This window comes from Danio aesculapii, chromosome 7 (genome assembly GCF_903798145.1).
Source record: "Danio aesculapii chromosome 7, fDanAes4.1, whole genome shotgun sequence".
Lineage (NCBI taxonomy): Eukaryota > Metazoa > Chordata > Actinopteri > Cypriniformes > Danionidae > Danio > Danio aesculapii.
The window spans coordinates 14,850,567-14,876,143 of NC_079441.1; the positions used below are offsets into that span (position 1 = coordinate 14,850,567).

Below are 25,577 nucleotides of genomic sequence, written 5' to 3' on the forward strand. Positions count from 1 at the left end.
AAACACACTCATTAAGCAATGATGCAAAAGAGCCACCTGTTCATTTCTCCAGAGCCTTAAGACTTGTCTAAACACAGAACGGCTCATACTCGGGTCAAGAGTATGTCCTTGGGTCAACTGTATATCTTGATAACAATGTACAGTTGAAGTAAGAATTATTAGCCCTCCTGAATTATTAGTCCCCCTGTATATTTTTTCCCAATTTCTGTTTAACAGAGACATTTTTTTCAACACATTTCTGAACATAATGGTTGTAATAACTCATTTCTAATAACTGATTTTTTAAAAAAATCTTTGTAAGGATGACAGTATAATATTTTACTAAATATTTTTAGATACTAGTATTAATCTTAAAGTGACATTTAAAGGGTTAACTAGGTTAATTAGGCAAGTAATTGTATAACGATGGTTTGTTCTGTAGACAATCAAAAAAAATGGCTTAAGGGGGCTAATAATATTGACCTTAAAATGCTTTAAATATTAAAAACTGCTTTTGTTCTAGCCAAAATAAAACAAATAAGATTTTCTCCAGAAGAAAAAATATTATGGGAAATACTGTTAAAAATTGCATTGCTCTGTTAAAAATTTGAAAAAGAAAAAAAAATTCACAGGAGGGCTAATAATTTAGATTTTTACTGTATAATTCTGTTACAATTCTGCCACCACACAAACTCACAAACTACAAATCCTGTTATGCACCTCACACACACCTGTTCCTGTTCTACATTGATTACACTCACACAGCCGGAGGATCATGATAAACTGATTAAATGGACTGTAAATACACCACACTTGCACACACACAGTGCTGAGTCTTGTTGTTGCTGAAACCATTACGAAATATAAAATAAATATGAATAAAACATAAAACACTTTTCAAAAACATAAAAATAGCGTTAAATAAAATGCATAAGAGCAATTCCATTGCTATGGATGTGACATTTGCACTAAAAACACAAATATAAACATAAACATAAAACATAAATTCACAGAGAAAGTATAACATTATATTGAAGCATTGGTTTATATTTTCCAAAACCACAAAGCACAGAGTTATGTGATCAGAAAAATATCAATCTGTAAACATTTTTTGATTTTAAATGAGGGAAATAAACATGGGATATGGATGACCAAAAAAGTCTGCAAGTTTACAGTATACCTTATACTTTGTAGAAATTCTGTGAATTAAACTGCACAGCCCAGAAGAAGTAATGCTTATTAAAGGATTATAGTCGGCTCACTGTAGAACAAAAATGATTGATTTTATTTTATTTTACATTTTTGCATTTATGAGGAAAAAGCTTGGTTATGGATGTGACGCCTTTCTGTTATGGATGTGACAGATGTGAAATTGCCACTTGTGTGAATTTGGTAAATCAAATATAATTGTTTGAAAACACTGACAAAGACATTTTTAATGTACATTTTTGTTTTTAACAAGACAGTTTTGACAGAGTATTTTTAAAGAACCATAAGACACTTGTCTAAACAAAAAAACTTGATAATTTGCTGAAAACTTATTTTTTTTATGGCAAGGTTGAGATTTGCATTGAATTCCTCACAAACATTATAAAATGTAAACATTGTACTTTCAAGATCGAAACGAGATGTTTCTGTCTGCATCCCAGGCGTGTAATATTGTGCTCATAAATTTTTTAAAAGTATTACCATAAACCAACATGTATTTTGTCACACCATGAAATATGCACTAAAGCATAATTATGAACATTTTAAGTGGATCACAACCTTTCATCAAAGTTGTCTTAAAACTATCAAACAACACCCATTCATGTCTTAGGACAATTTTGAAAATATTTTTGATCTACTTAAAATGTTTATTTCATTCATTCATTTTCCTTCAGCTTGGTCCCTTTATTCATCAGGGGGCACAACAACGGAATGAACCACCAACTTAGTTTATTCAATTCACCTATAGCGCATGTCTTGGACTGTGGGGAAAACCGGAGCACTCTGAGGAAACCCATGCGAACACGGGAGAACATGCAAATTCCACACAGAAATGACAACTGACCCAATCGAGACTCGAACCAGAAACCTTTTTGCTGTGAGGCGACAGTGCTAACCACTGACCCACCGTGTCACCCTCATATATGGTAATATTTTTAATTTTATTTAGATCCTAAGGGCAAATGTTTGATCAAAAATGTAGAAATATAAAATAAACATAAATAAAATATAAAACACTTTGCAAAAATGAATGATTACAGGTCAAAGATAAAAATATCACTAAATAAAAAGCATAAACATTATAAAATGTAAACATTGTACTTTCAAGATTGAAGCAAGATGTTGTTATTCATGTTTCTGACTGCATCCCGGTAAAATTGCACTCATAAATTGCACTGTAAAACCCAACAATCAACTTTATCAAATGAAATGAGTGTATTTAACTCAAAATTGACTGAAAGTTAATTCTACTCATTTGAAAAGAGTTTTGAACTCTTGAAGGTAATACGTTAATTAAATAATTAATTACTTCAACTTAAATGGAGTAAGTTTGCAGTACTCATATAGATTAGTTTAACTCAAATGGTTTGTAGCAATTGCTTTCCTCAAACGGTTTGAGTTGACTTATTGGGTTTTACAGTACTCAGTTGGTTTGAGTTCTCTTCATTTATTGGGTTTTACTGTGCTGAAATTGCTTCGTTTACTTAAATGGATTAAGTTCACAGTACTCATTAGAATTAAGGTTTGAACTTAAATGTTTTGTTGCAATTGGTTTCCTCAAACGGTTTGAGTTACCTTAACTTTTTGGGTTTTACAGTATAAAAAAGTATTATCATAAGCATAGTATTTTGTGACACCATGAAATTAACGCTAAAGCTTAATATGAAATGACTTTTTAGTTTGTATGTACAATATACATTAGTCAGCAGTTGAAGTGGATCACAACCTTTCATCAAAGTTGTCTTAAAACTATTGAACAACACCCATTCTTGTCTTAGGACAATGTTGAAAAACATTTTTGATTTACTTCAAATGTTGACTATGATACATAATCTTAGTGCACAGCCCTAATGTGAAGCATCAAAATAATAGACGTTAATGTGACGATCGCATACAACAAAGCAGGATTTGTGTAGGAGTTATTTCCTAAGTGCTGCTTTTGTGTGTGTGCCTGAAGGATTGACAGTGTTTTCTTACAGACTGAATGGTTTTGCCTCAATGACTCAGAATAGAAAGGTCAGTTCATCTCACAGCACAACTGTCATCAGAAGTGCTGATTCAGACAGCATGTGGAATATGGGTGTCTGTGAGTAATCAAGTACCTTTTTGCTATAGATTCCAGTATGGAGGAGTCACACTTGACACTCAATTCTGAGAAATCCTGCATGTCTTGATGAAACTGATTATGTTAATCAAGTCGATGAGGAATGCTAAATTATTCATTTGCCACATGCTCATCATAAAATGTTACCTGGGAGCTTGATGAAATGTCAAAACAAGACTCCAGCAGAGACAACTGCATAAAACCCATTAAACCAACCGATGTTTTTGCTCCTGAAAATGTATGCATCCATCTGTAGTGTGAAGAGGACGCTGACAGTAGAGTGCGATCCAAATGCAGGATATTTATTATGAAAATGGTCAGGCAAGCAATGGTCAATACAGGACAAACAAATGTATATGGGTAATCCAGAGTCATGGTCGATAAAAGGCGGATGGTCAAAGGCAGGCAGCAGACAGGAATAAACTTTAAACAAACAAAACAAAGCAAGAGTCAAAACCGGCAAGGAAAATCCATCGTAATGTTCACAGACAGTTTAACAAGACTCAGTTCTGATGTGTGTGTGTGTTCACTGTATAAATAAATAGTCCTTGTAATCAGTCCTTGACAATCCTCCGGCTGTGTGTGTGTGTGTGTGTGTGCAATCAGCAGAATCTGGAACAGGTGCGTGTGAGCGGTGCATGACTGGATCTGTAGACAACATAATGGCGGAGTTGTAGTTCTCCAGCAATCTGCAAGAATAGAGAGAGGGGTCTGAACGCAGACCTGGTGCAGTGCAATCTGAGCTGCATCCAATGCTTTTTAATGTGCTTACCTAACCCTACCCCTCACAGTGACATCACTTGCTCCATTTGAGTGCATTGTGTCTGACATTGCATCGCATTGCATTGCAATCTCAGCTTGCATCATAAAGGCTGCATCCAGATACTCTTGAGAATAGATTTTGACACTATTATTCTATTTATTATTCCATTATTTAAGCCTACAACATTTGAATTTAGATTCAGATATTTTAGTATCATTTCCAGACCCAACTGCTGTTTTAGAAAGAGAGGTTGATGTCACTATTCTCTTTTAGTTTTGAATCTATGCTACTGTTTGTTTTTTATTGACAACTACAGCATATTAAATTTGGTAAATGCTGTTGGTACATAGTAGACATCTTACAATAGTAGTGTTGTCATGATACTGGATGCCAGAACTATTATTTTGACCTTCCCGGCCAATCACAGTCGTTTCTGTTAAGCACGGGAACACAATGGGCAATCAGCAGTACCAAACTCGATACTTGATGAAATGTACTTTTTAGTACCACCTTGGGTGAGGTCACAAGTGAGGTTTTTTGTTATCAAAACGTGACATATATGCACTGCTGATCACGGATTGGTCAAAGAAAATTGTCAGTATAAGCATTATTGGATTTGTTGACACAAGACTCCAAACCTTTTACATTTATATAGTTATCAGCAGCTATTTCTGTATTGTTGATTCACATGAATAAACTATTTTCTACCACCGCAATTAAAAGACACCTGAAATGGCAGCATCATGGTCAGCAGAACACACAGTGCAAAATGGCATTATTTCACAAAATAAAACTGTGATTTTCAATGTCTTTGCAATAGGATGTACTTTACAAGGCCACAATCTATAAAACAGCCACCAAAGATCTATATACGGTTATTAGCTTGTATATTTAGCTTTTTCTAATTACATGATTATAGCATATAACAAAGGTAAAGAAACTACTTCTCCTGAAGAACCTTGCTAGCTGTCATTTAAAGATTAAATTTAACAAGTTTTATTTACAATTGCATACAAGACTTATATAATAATGCTAAAAACTGAGACACAATTACACCGAAAGTAAACACACAATGACTGTTTAATTAATTAAGAATTATTTTATGATTAAGTTGTATTGTGTATTTCAGCATACAAGTGGAGGTTTATTCATATTTATTTTGCTCTAATAAGTTTACACATAAAAGGGTTGCTTTCTATTGCTTTTATTCATGTCGGGCCACTGTGTCTGCTAGACTGTTGGACTGAGCGAGTTTTGTCACACAGTGATGATATTTATGGTACCTAGTAACAAACGTCTTTGCGCCTGGATGATGTAATTTACCCAGAAACAGCAACATTAAGTTCTAACATCAGATCGAAAACTCCAGTTCCTTTCATATGTGCATTTTGTTCTTTAATTGTATATACCGACTCAAGTTATCCATAACATCTCGGCATGAGAAATACAAGGTGTGATGTGTGAGCATGTGAATGTGTTTCTCTCACAGTGAATAGGCCTACATAAGATCTGAAGGCCGTGGATATTTGTAAATTCACAATGGTTCATGAGATTGCAGTTCTTTCTTTTATTAAAGCTAGCTTGGTTTAAGTATACAGTCTTGTACCTTTGTCCTTTTACCTGAGATTCTAACACTTCTTTGCTTTAAATTAAAGATTATATTGTTGTGATTCTCCATAACTGGTTGGTTTATTGCTAGCAACGCTTTAACAAAAAAGAAAAAAATCACAACCATCACTGCTGAAATTGTCATCACAAAAATTGAATGTCAAAAATAACATTTGTCTTCCGAGCGGGATTGTATATCATCGCCACCATTTAAATCCCACTTCTAAAACCTGGGTAGAAATCAACAGTGCAACTTGGCTTTACCTTTACTTTAATTGCCAGATTAAGGAAAAAATGCTTCAAGATTTAAATAGTTTGTTAATTGTGTGAGGTGATGAGCTTCATAAAGATCTGGCAACTTGACAAACATGGACAAAAACAGATTTTTTATAACTAGATTGGGCCATACCAATTATGGGAGTTTCCCCAGAAACATAATAAAGCTAATATGGGATACAGAAATATGGGAGACTCCCGGGAAAAAATGGAGGTGTTGGCGGGTATGGGTCAGGCACTAATGCACTCTATACCACAAAGGAATAATTACCTTATAATAAATATAGACTCATTTCTTTTGACATGAAAAGATGCTGTAGTGTTTGCACTGGGGTGACCCGGTTCAGTCTGACAGATGAGTGTCATCTGTAATTTCCTCTGCATTACATCTTGAAGTCATGTTTACCCTTACCTTCACTTCCCTGTCTTCACCTCACCTTTAATTACATTTGACTCATTTTTGCCCACAAAACTTCAAAGCCCAGGCTGGATTCATGCATTTCTCCACTGGCTTCGGTTGTTGGTAATTATAAGGGCTTTGCGTGCCGTTTTAAGTCTTAGTGACTCTAGCAAGAGTGGTTTGAGAGAGAGCGAGTGTTTATTTTGATGGTGCATGGACTCGTGGTGCACCTGTTATTTCCCATCTAAGCTGATTCCTCACATGAGTAACACTGCAGTATACCATTGGTCTTTATTTACTCATGAAACACCACACAAGCTTTCCAGCCCCCATGTGGGAAGGTGTTTGACCACTGCCTGGCCTTTGATTGTTTATGTAAAGCCTGCAACTCTCCAGCCTTTAAGTAAACTGTGATGTTTATGGGATTCTAGTTTTATTTAAAATTGTGGAGTCCAGGTGGAAAACACTGTGGTATTAACTTTGTAAAATAAACCTGCAACACAAAAGCAACTTATGCTATATAAAAATAACTACAAACATTAAAATAGTACTACAACAAATATCTATATCGGTAATATACTTTCTACAGGTCAAAATAACCGGAAGGGATTCAAGTTAATCAAGTTAAGTTTAAAATGTATGAATGGTTTACACCATGAAGTAAAAAAACTGACAAACATCGACACCTCACAGTTCAGCCCTTTCTTTTGAAAAGTTTATACTGTAGCTTGAAATTTTAAACTTATATTAAACAAGTAACATGAAGCTGCAAATTTAGATCTTGCTATTCTGAGAAAAGCAAGAGATTTTAATTTTTTTTTAATTGAGACATGTCGCAGTTCAGATGAAAAAAGTCAACTAATTTCTAAAAAGTTTATAAACACACTTTAAATTGAACTGAAATCTTGGAAAAAGATTATAATTGTGAGATAAACTATACAATCTTGACTTTTTTGCTCACAAATATGTAGCTCATAATTCTGAGAGAAAAGCATGTCAGACATGTTAAAAGCATACAGTTCAGACTTTCCCCCTAAGAATTGTGAGCTATACACAGTATTTTGAGAAAAAAAAATATCAGAATTTAAAGATTTTGAGGGAGAAAACATATGAGACATTTTAATTGAGGCAAAATATATTAACATCTCACAATTCTGACTATTCCCTCAAAATAGTTTATCAGCTTACAACTCTGAGGGACAAACTGAAGTCAGAATTGAGAGATACAAACTCACATTTAGGATTTTGTCCCACTTTATATTTAAGGCAAAACAATCAGAGCTGACAGATGTCAACTCGAAATTTTAAGCGATACTTATGAGGATATAATGTCAGAATCCTGAGGTCGCCATTACCACTTATTAAGGCGGAAACGTGCTTTTAAAACAACAATTGTAATGATTTGTTCCACACTAATGCTTACATTACGTTAATATTCAATGTTTCTCGCTGTTTACAACCCAAAAAGTCTTTCATGTAACCATCCAATGCTTGTTGTACAGCATTTTTGGCGCCTCGTAACGTGACGCGGGAGTGTTTTTGGACGAAGCCGCTCCAAACAGCAAACAACACATGACTCCTTTCAGACCCATTCAGAGGTTTAATTTAAGCTCCCCGGGGTCTCCCTCCTCCCCCTGCCCCACTGAAGGGGCTTTTCTGTGATGTCAGACGGGAGAATCTGAGCATTATTGGTGCTGAATAACCAGAATAAAGGCACAATGGAGTTGATTTGAATAGAGCGCGGAGCCGGCGTACAGACGCGGTGCTGCTCCAGAGACGTGCTTACGTAAAGTGCGTGTCGCGGATGGAACTTGTTTGAAACTTTTCTTGATGGATGGATTAATAAGAGACTTTTTTATTTTCTCTTTCGCGTTGACAGATCTACACGGACTGGGCGAATCACTACTTGGCCAAATCGGGACACAAGCGTCTGATTAAAGACCTGCAGCAGGATGTGAGCGATGGCGTGCTGCTGGCGGAGATCATCCAGGTTATCGGTGAGGGATTCACTCTCTCTTAACACAAGTTGATCAATGATTTACTGCACACAGCCTGCATTACGTAAATAATTTCTATATTAAATGTTTTAATTCTAGAGTTATATTATAGCCTACATAAACATGCATATTATGTTATGTATTGTATTAAGTATAGGGACATTCTACCAGAAACATACATTATCTGTCCCTGAAATAAAAATATAAATACAGTGAATAAAAAGTATTTCATCCCAAACATTTCTAAAAAAAAAAAAAGGATGGTTGATTTCAGTGAGTTGTTCTGTATGAAAGGAAAGAAAAATGTCATTCATTTAGTTCTCAGATTATTGTTCTTTATTAAAACACTTTTAAAAGCAGAAATGTACAAACCCTGTCATTGTCCCGGTCCTCAGCCCAATTGAACCTACAGCTTTAATAGTTGTGTTATACTAAACACTGTTATTTAGGGGAAAAATACTTCAGAAATAGCAAGTTTAAATTGTTATTATTCACATCATTGATTAAAAATATTTAATAAATACATTCTACAAATAAATACTACTGATATATAATACAAATAAATTTGCAATTGTCCCCATGTTTCGTTCAGTCCTGTCACATTTGCATTAAATTTAACATAAAATGTGTGCATTGCACACCTAAGGTTATGACTCGGAAGTGACCTCATTTGATGGAAGAAGCTGACAGTGATCAAGCATGCGTTCTATCATTGAATTGTATGATATGATGATGATTTTGAGGACGACAAGCTTAAGTCAGGCCCTGTCACAATTTTTATAAGTGAAAATGTACGTTTCTGGTAGAATGTCTCTTATGTATTAAGTATAATGTATTGTATTAAGCATATTTAAGAATATATTAAGAATAAATACCTAAATATGCTTAATACAATACGTTATACTGGAAATGTATGTTTGAAAATTATGTAGGCAATAATGTAACTATATTTCAAACATTTGATATAGACATTATTTATGTATTTTGACAAAATCATATTAAATTAATATTACAATTTAATTATTAAAAATACATTATGTATATATATATATATGTATATATATGTATATATGTATATATATGTATATATATATATATATATATGTATATATATATGTATATATATATATGTATATATATGTGTATATATATATATATATATATATATATATATATATATATATATATATATATATATATATATATATTTGTGTGTGTGTGTGTATATATTTGCACTCCTCTCAAGATTTCATATATAAGATTAAAAATATTAGATTTATTGAGCTGATTTTAGATAAATATTTTAGATATATTTTAAATAATAAATTATATTTCCAATTATTGGTATTTGATTTAATTTATAAGTTCTTGGTTTCATTGTAAGATCCTTTTGGATTCAAATATGTTAAAATATTAATAATAAAATTTTATAATAATATATTAATAAGCATAATATTACATCAATACAACTATTTTTGATGTGTGATTTTTACCATGTGATTATTACATTTATTTATGTATTGATTGATTTATATTAGTGTGTGTGTGTGTGTGTGTGTGTGTGTGTGTGTGTAATAATATATCATTATTAGTAGTAGTAGTAGTAGTAGTAGTGGTATTAGTATTATTATTATTTTGCATTTATTTTAGTTCTTACATGTACTCCAGAAAAAAATCAATCCCTGTCAGTAACTCTTGGACATAAAAAATTATATATATTTTTTCTTTTTCTTTACCTCTGTCCTCTTAAAATGTTTTGTAAGAGCCGGAAAGCATTTGGTTACTTAACAGAAGACAGTACAGTGTTCTGGGGCAAAGTGGTGTTATATGACACATATTGTGGTCATCCCACTTTGTCCTCTTGTGTTTTTATATCTCCAGGGAATCACACGCTGGCCAATTGACACTGAAATACGACCTGCCCTGCCCGACAGACACAAATGCTGCATGCAATGACATACTTCACATACTTATTTCTGGTTTAATGCTAGCTGATGGCTAATGACCAAAATGCTTGAAAATGTTTGCATACATAACAGTAAAGCTGTTATGTAGATATCCATTCTAACTTGCAGAGGCTCCATTAAGTGTGTGAACACCTAAAATGTATGAAAAAAAAATTAGGAAAAGAAATTTATTCTAAACTCAATAATGCAACTGCAGATGCCGCATTGATATATATATTTTATCTAATGCAGGTCAATTTAGATATTTTTTAAAATGAGAAATTGAAAAATAACAAAATTATTATTTTTTAAAAAATGTAAAATTTCATATAAAATGAAAATTCAGTTTTAATCAACTCACCCTCATATTGTTCGAAACAGACACACATACACAAAAAGATTTTGAAGGATTTTGGTTACTAAGCGGTTTTGCTTCCAATCGACTTTCATTATATGGATAAAAAAAATAAAACTCAATGTAGAAACCAAAACTTAAACTGTTTCCCCAAAATTTAAATTTCCATCATTTGGTCACTGCCATTCCATTTCACACCTGTCTGATTTGCTTTCTTCTGAGGATCAAAAACAAATGTTGGTAACTAAACATTTTTGGTTCCCATTGACTTCCAACAAAACTCACACATACTAACATACTAATCTAGTAAGAACAAAATTTTTTATTATATTATAAATATACAATTCTGCCATTTATTCACCCTCATGTCATTCAGAAAACACACACAAACACAATTTGGTATCTAGCTTTGGTTCCCATTGACTTCCAACAAATCTCTAAATATACCAACCTAGAAGCAACCAAAATTTTGTGCAAATTATACAATTCTGCAATCATTTTTTCACCCTGATGACATTAGATTAGATTAGATTAGATTAGATTAGATTAGATTAGATTAGATTAGATTCAACTTTATTGTCATTACACATGTACAAGTACAAGGCAACGAAATGCAGTTTAGGTCTAACCAGCAGTGCAATAGCAGCAAGTGCAGGATACAGGTATAAGTGCAGAATACAGGTATAAGTGCAGGATACAGGTATAGTATAGTATAGTAGCTGCACTCACATACAATTTTGGTATCTAAGCAGCTTTGGTTCCCATTGACTTTCATTGGACAAACATTAAAAGTCAAAGTATATTGGAGCCAAAATTAAAATTGTCATAATTTACTCACTCATGTCAACCCTTCCAACTCACTTTCTTCTGAGTTTTGCTTACTAAACATTTTTGGTTCCTATTGACCTTCAACAAAACTGTAAACATACCAGCCTAGTAAGAACCAAAACTTTTGTGCAAACTATACAATTCTGCATTCATTTAGTCACCCTCATGTCATTTTGAATGCACAGAAAAACACACAATTTTCCAATAAAACTGTAAACATACTAATTTTGTAAGAACCAAAATGTTTCATATATTATAAATATACAATTTTGGTATCTAAGCAGCTTTGGGTTCTAAGTTTTGTTAACTAAACCTTTTTGGTTTCCAGTGACTTCCAGCAAAACTGTAAATATACCAGCCTAGTAAGAACCAAAGCTTTTGCACAAACTATACAATTCTGCGCATTCTTCTCATGTACTCACCCTCATGTCATTCAAAATGCACATGCACACATACAAACACACTTTTGGTATCTAAGCAGCTTTAGTTCCCATTGACTTTCATTGGACAAACATTAAAAGTCAAAGTATAGAGGAACCAAAATTAAAATTGTCATCATTTACTCACTCATGTCATTCCAAACCCTTCCAACTCACTTTCGTCTGAGTGACCAAAACAAGATATTTTGAAGAGTTTTGCTATCCAAACATTTTTGGTTCCTACTAACGTCCACTGTAAGTGAACATTAACGAGAACCAAAACTATTGGTTTTCAACATTCTTCAAAATTTTGTAATAAAGAATAAAATATATTTTGCCAAATGTTAAAACCCAATAGTCTTGGTTCCCTTTAAGTTCCACTGTATGTACAGTGAACATAATGGGAACCAAGACTATTGGTTTTCATCATTCTTCAAAATATCTTGTTTTCTAAAAAAGAAATAACAGCATTCAATTTAGACTGACATGAGTTCTAAAGGACAGAATTGAAGTCTTAGATGAACTATTCTTCAGTTAGTATTTTGGAGACTGTGTACAGAAAAGACTAATACTGATAAGATTAAGATCAAATAACAAATTATTCAGGAGACAACCACCCGAATGGTTCCCCCTCCATTGAGACAGTCCGTCTGCCTTTCCTGCTTACTCACCTGACATCTTCCACATTCCTGACACATTTTTTCCCACAGCGCAGGAGGTAAAGTGAGTAGCTGTCATTCTAGCCATGTGTGCAGTCATCAGCTGTGGCTGCTGAACGGCCCTGTTTCAGCTGCCGTGGGGTGAGGGGTTTGTGTCCCGGGCCCTGTCGGGACGCAGGGTGGAGAGTAGACACCCTCAGGAAAGCCCCAGAGCAGTCGCATCCCAGCAGGCCCTGCCACACAGTTGCTCAAGCTGGATCCAGTTTCCACATTAGGGGTCAAAATCTGTCTGGCAAAGAGACTCACAAAGGACATACTGCACTTGGGGCTTACTACTAAGGACAGTTTCTTTTTTGTGAAGAATTAATTTGTCTCCTTTTTTTCTACCACAGCAAATGAGAAGATTGAGGATATTAATGGATGCCCCAAGAGTCGTTCTCAGATGGTAAGGATTTTTTAAAATTTTATTATGGCGGTGAATTTGGACTATTTCTGAACTATAGTTGTTGCATCAAAAGAAACATGTTTAGCCTGACTTATATTTTAGAGTAACTTGTATAACGCAAACAATGCTGAGTGAGCAAAGCATGCATCTTTAAATTGGTTTTGTGTGGTTTTGTGCCAGTTTGGTGTTTGCATCAAATTGAACGCACAAATGTTATTTTATATACAGTACATAGAGGCAATATTAAAGTAGTTGAATCATTTTTCGGCATAGCAGATATATTTATGTAAATATTAAAATACTGTCATCATTTACGTATGTCATTCCAAACCCTTCCAACTCACTTTCTTCTGAGGGACAAAACAAGATATATTTGAAGAATGTTGCAAATGAATGTTTCCCACTATATATTACAGTGAACATCAATGGGAACCAATACTATTGCTTTTCAATATTCTTCAAAATATTTGATTCTTTTTTTTGTAATGAAGAATAAAAGATATTTTGAAGAATGTTAAAGCCAATAGTCTTGGTTCCCATTAAGTTCCACTATATGTACAGTGAACATCAATGGGAACCAGTACTATTGGTTTTCAACATTCTTGAAAATATCTTTTATTCTTTCTCTTGTAATGAAGAATCATAGATATTTTGAAAAATGTTAAAGCCAATAGTCTCAGTTCCCATTAAGTTCCACTATATGTACAGTGAACATCAATGGGAACCAGTACATCAATGGGAACCAGCATTCTTTAAAATCTTCTTTTATTAATTCACTACAAAAAGAAAGAAAAGCAGGTCACACACCGTCACACTTTATTTTGATGGTCCATTTGTTGAATTTAAGTTTCATTGCATCAACATGCCAACTAATTCTCATTAGATTATAAGTAGGGTTAGGGTTAGGGTTAGTGTAAGTTGACATGTACTTGCAAAGTTTCTTCTAGTCATTTAAATGTCTGTTGAAGGAGCATGATCAGCAGATATTAAGCAGACAGTCTACTAATACTCAAATGGACCATCAAAATAAAGTGTTACCGAAAAGCATGGTAATTTAGCACGACACAAGTTTAGCCTCACTTATATTTTAGAGTAACATTTATAATGCAAACAATGCTGAGTGACAATGCTAAACAATACTAGTTTAATAATTTTTGGGCATAACAGATATATTTATGTAAATATTAAACAGCTTATTCTGATGCAAACTTATTGAAATAAAGCCTATTTTAAAAACAGTGATCAAACTAAATGTCATACTGTATTTTAAATGATAAAAACATCTTGTGGACAAATGCGTAAAAATGTAAAAAAATGTATGCAACATGTAATTATGCATAACTTATATATTTAAAAACAAATAATGATTTGAGGTTCAGTAAGTGAGATCCATTCATTCAGTAAGATTAATTTAGTAACCACTCTTATTCAATTGTTTTGATTCACCAATAAATGAACAGGCTCATAAGAATCCTTCAATCACAAATCAGACTTTGTAAATCAGCACCCAAATAACAAGTTTTTAATAGACAAAAGTGCTGTGCAAACATACTCCTTTTATTCAGGTGTGACTTTTTTTCTTAAAAATATGGGATGCACACGGCTTGACTTTAATACCGGCCAAATGCGCGTAGATTTTAGCTGTGGCGGGTTAGACAGACACTCCCACTAGCCACTTTGGCTGGTTGAAAATCATTTTTAAATTGTAGTTTTCTTAAAAGCAGGGTTGATGATAAGGACGACCCACTGTTTGTGCAAGTGTGATCTTAGAATCGGGAATTAGCTCAACTGACAAAAATAATTGTGTTCGCACAAGCAAAAGAAAGCAGGAGAATACCGAATGAGAGGATGATCACTTGCGCGCACAGGAAAAATCTGTTTAAAACCTTCACAACTTGTCCGATCAGGAAACACAACTGGTGTGATCAGTTCTCTTTGAAATAGACTGGACAAAAAGAGATGATTGTGCACCCAATCCAGAGTCCTGCTGCTTTCAAGAGCTCAAGATTTTAAAAACATGTATATGTATATATATATATATATATATATATATATATATATATATATATATATATATATATATATATATATATATATATATATCCTTTTTTCACACCTTTATATATTGCTTTAACTATTCTTTAAACAGATTATTTAATGGCATAACATTAACCGTGTGCGTGTGATCATCCTTTCATTATCACACACGGTATGTTTTTACCTGCTTTCTTTTGCTTACAGTTATTTTTGTTAATATGGTTTAATTATCTTTTTTTTAATCTTTAACCGGAGATTAACTCCCCATTTATGTGTAGTTAACTGGTGATCTGGGACCTTCAACCAGGACAGATTACTGTGAATATTTTAGAGACATGACAATAATACTTTTTTAAACGTCATTTAAAAAAATAATAATTAAATAAAAAATTAAATGAATTAAAAAGCGCATGTATACAGGTATATTTTGCTTGTTTTGACGCATTAATTTGTGGCTTAGAAATAATTATTTATTAATTTTTGGTGTGGATACATTCGCTAAATCCTTCATTTTGAGCACGGAAATGTCATGTGAAATAAAAACTAATTGCAGCGTGACACTATGAAACCACTACTCAAGTCTAAATCAAGTAATTTTAGCATGTCAAAGTCAAATTTATGCAAATAAAATATATTTTCCCAACAACAAAATTGTGGCTAGTGAAAATGGCGAGTGGTTAGTAATGTTGGAAATCTGCTAGCCACAGTGGCTGGTGATCAAAAAAGTAAACATCAATCCCTGGATATACAGTATATTGTAGACCAGAGATGCCCAAACTAGGGCCCGTGGGCCAAAGTTGGCCAATGATAACTTTTGATTTGGCCCGCCATCCTATCTGAAAATGATTTAGAGTCTGTCATTTTAAATTTAATGTACCTTTTTATTTGTTTATTTAATTGTTAAGCTTCAAAAAATGTATCTAACATTAAATGTTTCAATGTAAATGGTGTGAATGAATCAGATTTTGTTTAAAATGTATGTATGACAGATAGAGGATAATGCAGAGACTTTGGTGAGTGAATCAAGGCAAAGGCAGATTCTGCTTGACTATGGTATTCAGCATTGAACTCCACTGTATTATAAATGTGATTATGTTTTGTAGTTTAGTTTGGTATGTGTATCTTCGGCCCACGGCTCTCAATGATATTAGGTTTTTGGCCCTTCATACGAAATAGTTTGGGCACCCCTGTTATAGAGCATTGCATTTACATTTACCACTACTGCTATATTTGTCCAGGCAAACACTAATACGTTGGATGTTCACAAGCACTTTCTCACAGCATGCTTGGCTTACAGTATGGACTTGCACTTTAATGCTGTTATTTTTGCTCCTCTTGTGGTCCCTCTTTATAAACATCTGGTTTAAGGGGGGTAGTTTGGCAGAAACTTAAAAAAAAGTTTCAAAACCATCATCAAATGTATAGGTTTGGAGGGAGCACAAGCCAGATTATAGACATAAAGAGTTATTCAAGCCAAGCCAGAGCTAAGCAAAACAAACTCTAGAGGTCTGAGTATCGCTGAGTGCAGTATCACACATGATCCAGAGGCAGCGGTTGCTTTGGACTTGTCTCAGTTACAAAGGCGGCTGTCAGGCCTGATTGCATGGAACAAAGGAATTCTTTTCAAAGGGCTTTTTTTAAGGGTAGACTGATCAATGAGGTCTTTTACGTGTGTTTTTTTGTTGTTATTAGAGGGTTCGGTTGTAATGGTGGTCTGTTGAGGTATTGCTTTTGTTTTGACAGTGATGAAACCCAGCTGAATTCAGTGTATTTGGGAATGGAGGTTGGTGGGCTGCGGTCTTTGGCCAGTAATATTTAATGGAAAGACAAGGTTAATGTAGTTGATAAGGACGGAAAGAGGATTACAGTTTTAGTACTTTTACAAAGAAAACTACTTAGCCCTGCTGAATTATTAGCCCCCCTGTATATTTTGTCCCACCAATTTCTGTTTAACGGAATGACGATTTTTTCAATAGATTTCTAAACATGATAGATTTAATAACTGATTTCTAACAACTGATTTCTAATAACTGATCTTTGTCATGATGACTGTACATCATATTTTAATAGATATTTTTTAAGATACTACACAGTAAAACCCAACAGTCAACTTTATTTAATGAAATGACTGTAGTTAACTCAAAATATACTGAAAGTTAATTCTACTCATTTGAAAAGAGTTTTGAACTCAGTGTTGAAGGTAATGAGTTAATTAAATACCTCATTACTTCAACTTAAATGAAGTAAGTTCACAGAACTCATATAGATTAGTTAAACCCAAATGGTTTGTCGCAATCGGTTTCCTTAAATGGTTGAGTTGCCTTAACTTATTGGGTTTTACAGTACTCAGTTGGTTTGAGTTCTCTTCATTCATTGGGTTGTACTGTGCTCATATTGCTTTGTTTACTCAAATGGATTAAGTTAAAAGTACTCATTAGGATTAGTTTTTGAACATTATTGGATTGTTGCAATTGGTTTAACTACATTAATTAGGTTACAAATAAGGAACAAATAAGACTTTCTAAAAATATTATAGGAAATACTTAGAAAAATGCCTTGCTCTGTTAATCGTGGTTTGGGAAACATTTGAAAAAGGAAAAAAAACATGAGTAATAATTAAACTAATAATTGTGACTTCAACTTTATGTAAGGAAAACTATTTTCAATGAGTACTAGGTTCTAGGGCTGGGCGATATGGGCAAAAAAATCATATCCCGGTATTTTTAGGAGGAAGGATGGTAGACGATAAATATCCGGCATTTTCCCATAAATGGTTACTTGAAAGTTAAAGCCTTTATTAAAACTTAGAGCAAAATATAATTCAAACACAGGGGTTTTCCTCCCTGTTTACGAATAAACAGCTGCACAAAAAATAACAGCTGCACAAAATCTTTTATAAATAAATACAGTACAGTTTTTTTTCCTGCTTAACACTATACACAAAATAACAAATAACAAAGTAAACATAACCATAGAAAACATAGCTAAACTGTCAGAGCAAAAAAGGAACACACTTGAATAGTAACACAGCACAAAGTATTGTATGATAGAAAAGAACCACATTAAATGTAAATATGAAACACACAGTATTTTATGTCACAATTACATTGTTGTTATAAGTAATCCTGTATAGCACAGTTGTGTGATGTATAAACAACAATTAAATCAGCTGTATGTTTTTAAGTTTACTTGATTACATGTATGTATTGTGCACATTTATTAAACAGTGCATATATCAGTGCATAAACCAAATATTAACAGTGCATAAACCAAATATTAAATAAGGAGATGAAAACGAATAGACTATACATATGAGGGTTGTTGCTATATCGGATACTTTTGCGGTCGGAGGTTAACAAGACTAATTTGTATTATTTATTACATTTCCGATTTATTGTATTTTATTAACGTCTACCCCCACCCCAACCCTAAACCAAACCATCACCGTAAGGTAAAAACAGTAGTTGTACCGAGTATTATTTATGTTATCTATTAAATTACCCAATAAATTTTATTTTTTAAAGCCTACCCCCACCCCAACCCCAACCGTCACTAGTGTTACAAGTTAAAAGTCTTTAACAGATTGTTTGTTGACACTTGCATGATTTTTCCCGCCTCTTCTCCACTGTGATTGGATGGCTAGCTCAAAAGTGGCACTGATGGACACTGACAATAGTAAACAAATGCTCAGCGTGTAAAAATAAAAAACATTCAAAGACACACAGCCTTAAGATGATTCTCGTATAGTTGGAAAAAGAACAGATATACTCTCTGTTGGAAAAATTGTTTTATTGTTTTAAGTTTCATATACTCTATGCTCGCATATGCTGCGTTAATTTGATACAAAATAAAGTAATATTATTAAAATGTAAAATTACTGAACTATTATTACAATTTAGAATGAACAGTTTTATTGTAACATATTCTAAAATGGGTGACATGGTGGCTCAGGGATTAGCACTGTCGCCGGACAGCAAGAAAGTCACTGGTTTGAGTCCCGGCTGTTTGTGTGGGTTTCCTCCGGTTTCCCCCACAGTCCAAAGACATGCGCTATAGGTAAATTAAAGAAACTAAATTGGCCGTAGTGTATGAGTGTGAACGAGTGTGTATGGATGTTTCCCAGTACTGGGTTGCAGCTGGAAGGGCATTCGCTGTGTAAAACATATGCTGGATATGTTGCTGGTTCATTCCGCTGTTGTGACCCCTGAAGGGAAAGGAAGCCAAAGGAAAATGAATGAATAATGTAACATTTGGTTTATTTCTGTGATGGCAAAACTGAATTTCAGAATCCTAGTTCCAGTTTTCAATGTCACACGAACGTTCAGAAATCATTCTAACTTACTAAACACAAAGTTATTTTTATTTTTTTGTGAAAGGATCTTTTACACAAAATATTTAATTACTTTGAGGCATGTAACCTCAGAGCTTTCTTAAATGCTGTTTTCTCACCACCGCACTTATAATTATATGCCTATTTTGTAGTCCCCAACTGTTTGGCAGAAATGAGTCAGTAACCACTCTGACTTAGGTGTTTTGATTCATCAAAAAAGCGGCTGCTCTGAATTTTTGGAAATTCAATCTGTTAGCCTTAAGATTGTCTATATGCTGGCATTCAATTCTATTTTATTCTATTCTATTGCTAGCAAACAGATTTCACATTTAGAAGATACTCATTCAAAAATGATTGGTTCACAGCAAATGCAGGACATTGCGTCACTTGCTCTAGATTACTCATGGGATGTTTTTTGCCTCACGTGAATTTTACAATTTGAAATTTAAGTTGTGTGAAAAACTTGATTGAGGTGGATTTTGTGCATTCCACATTATCCATGCTAGCTGGCTGAAATTCGACTCTATTTTCGCATTTGCATTGAATTTGTATGTAATCTACATGTAATCGACTTTGTTTGTAAAATCTACCATGAATACTTGAATACTATTTACAACAAAGGCTCATTCTGAAAATGTGCCCCTATATACATTTCTGGAAAGCATTAATTATGTAACCAGAGGAAGGCATGGCTGCATTTCATCTTTAAAATGAACGTAGTATGGGAGCTGTATGACGCCGCACCTTTTCGCAATTACCAGCCTCAGTGCGGACGGCTTTTCCATTGTTACCAGTTTGCCCAGAAGCTCTCAGCGTATGTCAGAGGATTTGAGATGCAGAGTGGAGTTGACTGTGATGATGGGGTTCGAGTCCGGCAAAAAATGGTTCCAGAAAACAGGTCAAACAAAAACAAACCCCAAATAATAAAATAAACAAGTTAATAACTGGGTGAGAATGTGTTTAAATCTGAAAGTGTGGTAAAAATCAGGCTGCCACGAGGGCTTTTCATGTTCTGTATTGCTTTTGAAAACACTGTCAGTTTGGTTTAGAAAAGTGGGTGGGCGCTGGTCAATTGGTGCTTTTGAAAACACTATCGTTTGGTCTTAGAGAAGGGGGTGGGTGGGTCAGTCGGTCAGTCAGTCAGTGGACAGCGGGCCTCTGGTGTATTTAGGCGAGAAGAGCAGGTGTGAATGGCAGTTGCACGAGAAATTCAAGATCTTAAAAAGCATACATAGCGGCCCCTGGTGAATTCGATAAAACAAAAACTTAAAAAAAAACATAGCTCCTGAGACGTATTTGGCGCTCTTCAGAAATGTATATAGATGTACGTTTTCAGAATGAGCCTGGGTTGACTATATGGTGTCAATCCAGAATTAGTTTCTCTCTGCATTCAGTTTGGATCAGGGTTTTTGCAGACCTCACTCTGCACTTCAGCTTTTCTTCAGAAATTCTGTCCAATCAAATGCTCACTAGAATCTGAATGGGGAGGGACTGCTTTGTACACCCCACCCTATCTTCCTGTTCCAGAGGAAATGAACACATGGAAAAATGTCTTGTGGCAAATTTACACTGCGCCAACATAAAGCACCAGACACTTGTTCAGGTTTTAACAGATCAGTGTTTATCCACATCTATTGATGCATGACAGTTTAGATTACGTGATGACTTTCAGAACTAGTTCTCATTTAATAAAGATCGACCACCTACACAAAGAAAGTTTTTCTGGTAAAACAGCATGACTGCGCTGGCCTTTTAAGATGTGCAAGATTCGAGGGTTTGTGGTTTAGTTGAATAGCAGGGGTCTGATTGTCAAGCCACAGGAGCTGATCTCTCTTTTTACACTATCTCTTCCTCTTTCTCCGCTTCCATCAATTAACTCTGTCCCCTTAGCAGCAAATTGCAGTGTAATTTACTACTTTTAGACACACAGCCTTTGTGTTCCCATTTTCTTTGCTCAGTTTGGTTGAATACTGGAGTTTCTTTCCCTTTGAAACTCAGTCGGTGTTCACTGTATGAGCTTCTCCGCAGGCTTTCTGAATTTATGCATCTCAATGCCGTTTTCCTGTATGTGAGTCACTCTTGGTTTGAATTTCAGCATGTGTGTGTGTTTGTTTGTGTGTGTGTGTGTTTGAAAGCAAAGCAAATCTCTGCTGGAAGCAGGTGCAAGCAAAGCCATTATGCAAATATCATCATTGTGTGTTTTTATCAAAAGCAGGACTTGCACAATCGCTCAGTGAATGGGCCTCCAGCAACAGATTATGCTGGACCTAAAGCACTTGTGTTGATTGGAATAAACATGCATTCGGCAGAAAAAAATACAGCTGTTAACGCTAATTGCTGACATGATACTTAACCTCAGCATTCAGATAGTTAAATATGTAAACACATTAAGCTTATCAATGGAGGGGTTTTGGCTTATAGTGTAAACTAAGGAGAAGAATTTGAATAAATTTGCCACAATAGCTTTCAAGGACCAGAATAATGATGCAGTTAAGTGTGTGCACACTTTTTTGAATTGATTTTGAGTGCTCAGTTTACAATGTGGTACATGCACAGGCCAGTAATGCATGAAGCAAGATGATTAGACATTTAAAAAGCAAGCGATTGCTTTATATTTTACATTTCTGTACAGAGAGGTCACGTTTTGATCTTCTATTGGATCATGCAATCCTGTACTGTGATTTTGCAGGTCAGTGTTCACCGAACTTGAACTTTTGAATGCAGAAACATGCAAATGAATGGAAGTCTATGGAGCGAAGTACATTTCAGATGACTAGTGCACTAGACTACATTTCACCCAATACCTGAAATCACGATTAATAGCCAAAATGTAAAATATGTTGCACTGTGGATGTTTTGTTGCACATTTCAGATAACAAATCAACTAGATGGCGCTGTCTAGTTTTGAGTATTTATTATTATTATTTTTTTGGAAAAACCTGAAATACTTTGCTTTGGTTATGTTTTGTTGTACATTTGAAATAACAGGTCCACTAGAGGGTGCTCTCTACACTTTTTCTAAAACCTGAAATCGCCTGAATCGTGAAATATGTTGCTCTGTGGATGTTTTGTTGCACTTTTGAGATGACAAATCAACTAGATGGCTCTATATTATTATTATGATGATGATTATTATTATTATTATTATTATTATTATTTAATTATTTTATTTTTTTGCAAAACCTGAAATACGTTGATCCGCGTATGTTTTGTTGTACATTTCAGATAACAAATCCACTAGAGGGCACCATCTACAATTTTCTTAATACCTGAAATTGCGAATAACCGCATCCAAAATAAAAGCTTGTTTTGGCATAATTTAAGTATGTGTTCATTATGTTTATTATGATACAAATTACATAAAAATTTTTAACATTTAAATATATATGTTACAAAATTGTTGCTTATAGTTTTGTTTCTATGTGTCACACACACACACACGCATGCACGCACGCACACACACACACACACACACACACACACACACACACACGTATATATGATCATATATACACGTGTATATATATATTAATGTATAATATATATATATATATATATATATATATATATATATATATATATATATATATATATATATATATATATATATATATATATATATATATATATATAATAAACACATACATTATCTCAAAACAAACTTTTTTTGGATGCGATTAATCGCAATTTATATTTGCCCAGCACTAATTTATAGCTATATACAACACAATCTCACGATAATTTGAAACTTTTTGATCTGGTGGCTAATTCGTATGAATTCGTACGTTCTCATTCATTCAACTTAGTCAGATTTGCTTATCCCCCAATGACAGTTGGGTTTAGGGATGGGGTTGGGTGCCACGCCTTTTAAAAATCGTACATTTTCATATGAATGAACTCATTCATATTATTGAATTAGCTACTAAACTGACAAAATGTAAAATACTTACAGCACTGTCAATAGTTTGGGGTCAGTAGAATTTTTTAATGTTTTAAATAAGCTTCTCTTTCTAACCAAGGCTGCATTTATTAATCAAAGATACAGTACAAATTGTAAAATTGTGAAATGTTATTGCACTATAAAAGAACTGTTGAAAAGTAGATTATTATTTTATTTAATAATTTATTCAGGGATTTTAAAGATGAATTTTCAGCTTCATTACTCCAGTGTTCAGAGTCACATGATCCTTCAGATATCACTCTAATAATAAATATTATTATTGAAATTATTATTATTATTATTATTATTATTATTATTATTATTATTATTATTATTATTATTATTATTATTATTATTATTAATATTATTATTATTATTATTAATAGTAATAAAAACAATAATGACTGGAGTAATAATTTCATTTGAAACTACATACAATAAGTAATAATAAATATTTAATAAATAAGTATTTAACAATTAAAAAAATGTAATTAATAATTAAAAAACTGACTGTAATAAATGTGGCCTACTACACTGTAGTTTCCACTAAAGCACTATATCTCTTCCCCCCCTTGATATTTTGTGTTCATTCGATAGCCGGTTTAGCATCAGACTGTTTTTACACCTGCTGGTTTTGTCTGATGTCGTTTAGAGCATCTCCTACCAGCAGTGCAGACAAAGCAAAGCAAACTGCTCACAATTTCATGTCAAGGGTTGTTGACACAAGACTGTCAAAACACCCAGGAAATCTCAGTGTCGTAACTCTATTACACCACTCCAGTGCTGTATATTGACACAAAGACACTTGCCTCAGCTAAGTTATAAATTAGGATGAAGTAAGTTAAGTAGCCAACATGATTTTTTGCAGAAATAAATTTATTTGAGGACAGAAAGGTATAAAGAAGAGTTAAACATTTTTCAACATTCCCTCTCTTTATGGCTTGACTGAACAGTTTCTGCTTATGAATGCATATCATGTTTATTTTTTACATTTAGGAGTTGTGTGTTCCTTGAAACAGAATTTGGCACATATGCATGCATAAAGTGTTTTACCAAATACTTTTCTTTTATTGTTTTAGTTAAAAGGAAAAAATGATTGGCATGCTAATTTAATTTGGTTGTGTGTCAGTCGTCACAGGAGGCTTTTTTTGCTTTGTGCTCAGGATGTGGAAGAAATCATAACAAACCACATTCTTCTGCAGAGGTGTCTGTCACTGCCTCTGTTTTCTCTTAAACATTTGTTGTTTTTGACTTTCTTCAATGGAGTTCTTAATTGATGAATGAAAGTCAAGTTGAGCAAGATGCATTATTTTTTATCGTTTACAGAAGTTTGGGTTAATACTCGAAATGCCAGAATTCTATAAGTACTAGAATGGCCATTGCGGTCATTCAGTTTGTTCATATAGAGTAAGGCTGCACTAAATTAAGTTTAAAGAGCCCCAATTATGGGTTTTTAAAAATGAGCTTCCTCGCAGTGTGTAACACAGCTCAAAGTGAATGAAAACATCCAGCTGAGGTTTAAATCTGAAAGTGCACCGTTCACTGTGTTGAAAACTATTGATTCTTTAACAAAATAGTCGACTCTGAGTCGAATAAATGAATAGTGTTGAGTTCAGATCTTTAGCCTGAACGCATCGACGTTGATACGGTACATCACCAAATATGTAGTGCCAGATCCGGTAAAACATGAACGAGCCTTTCCCTTTAGACACTAGCAGAACGCAGGGGATCATGGGACTAATCATAACTGATGGAGATTTGGCTGCGGGGAATAAAGGGTTAAAGTTCATTTTCACAACAGTACCACGGTATAGCCTACAGTGCTGTGTTTGTTACTGTCATTTTTCTGCTTTTTCTGAACCAACTCTGGAACTTGGGATTCGTCGGCCATTTGCTATTAAAGGAAGTAACAGCAGAGACTATTATGTATGGGACTTTGTCAGACTTTGACAGGGACTTTGTCAGTAACTGTTACAGTTCAAATGGACCGGTTTTGTCTATGATCTCCGGATCATAACATGTAGTTGTGATTAAAATTGTTGCCTTGTTTTGTGTAGTTTGCGAAATATGTGTTTAATTGTGTGTTTAAGTTGTAATCGCCCTGTGCGACTTGTAATCACGTATCTGTTATAGATCAGTGCTTGTACTGTATCTCTCAGGTTAAATCTTTATAGAGCTATTCACATAGTGTGTCCAAAACCATGTTGGAAACGTGACGCGTGCTTCTTCCTTTACCAATTCAAATGCGTTTCTGAACTTGTGATCCTCTGCTGTTTGCCTTT

The 25,577-nt window shown here is 34.0% G+C and overlaps 1 protein-coding gene across 1 annotated transcript in view; it reads left to right on the forward strand.

Moving 5' to 3' along the window:
* The window catches only part of LOC130231708 (neuron navigator 2-like), a 60,479-nt gene that overhangs the window by 3,397 nt on the left and 31,505 nt on the right, over positions 1 to 25,577 (forward strand). Inside the window, exons 2-3 of the mRNA XM_056461088.1 lie at positions 8,219 to 8,336; positions 12,936 to 12,988. Coding sequence (XP_056317063.1) covers positions 8,219 to 8,336; positions 12,936 to 12,988 — 171 coding nt within the window. The remainder of the gene's footprint in view (positions 1 to 8,218; positions 8,337 to 12,935; positions 12,989 to 25,577) is intronic.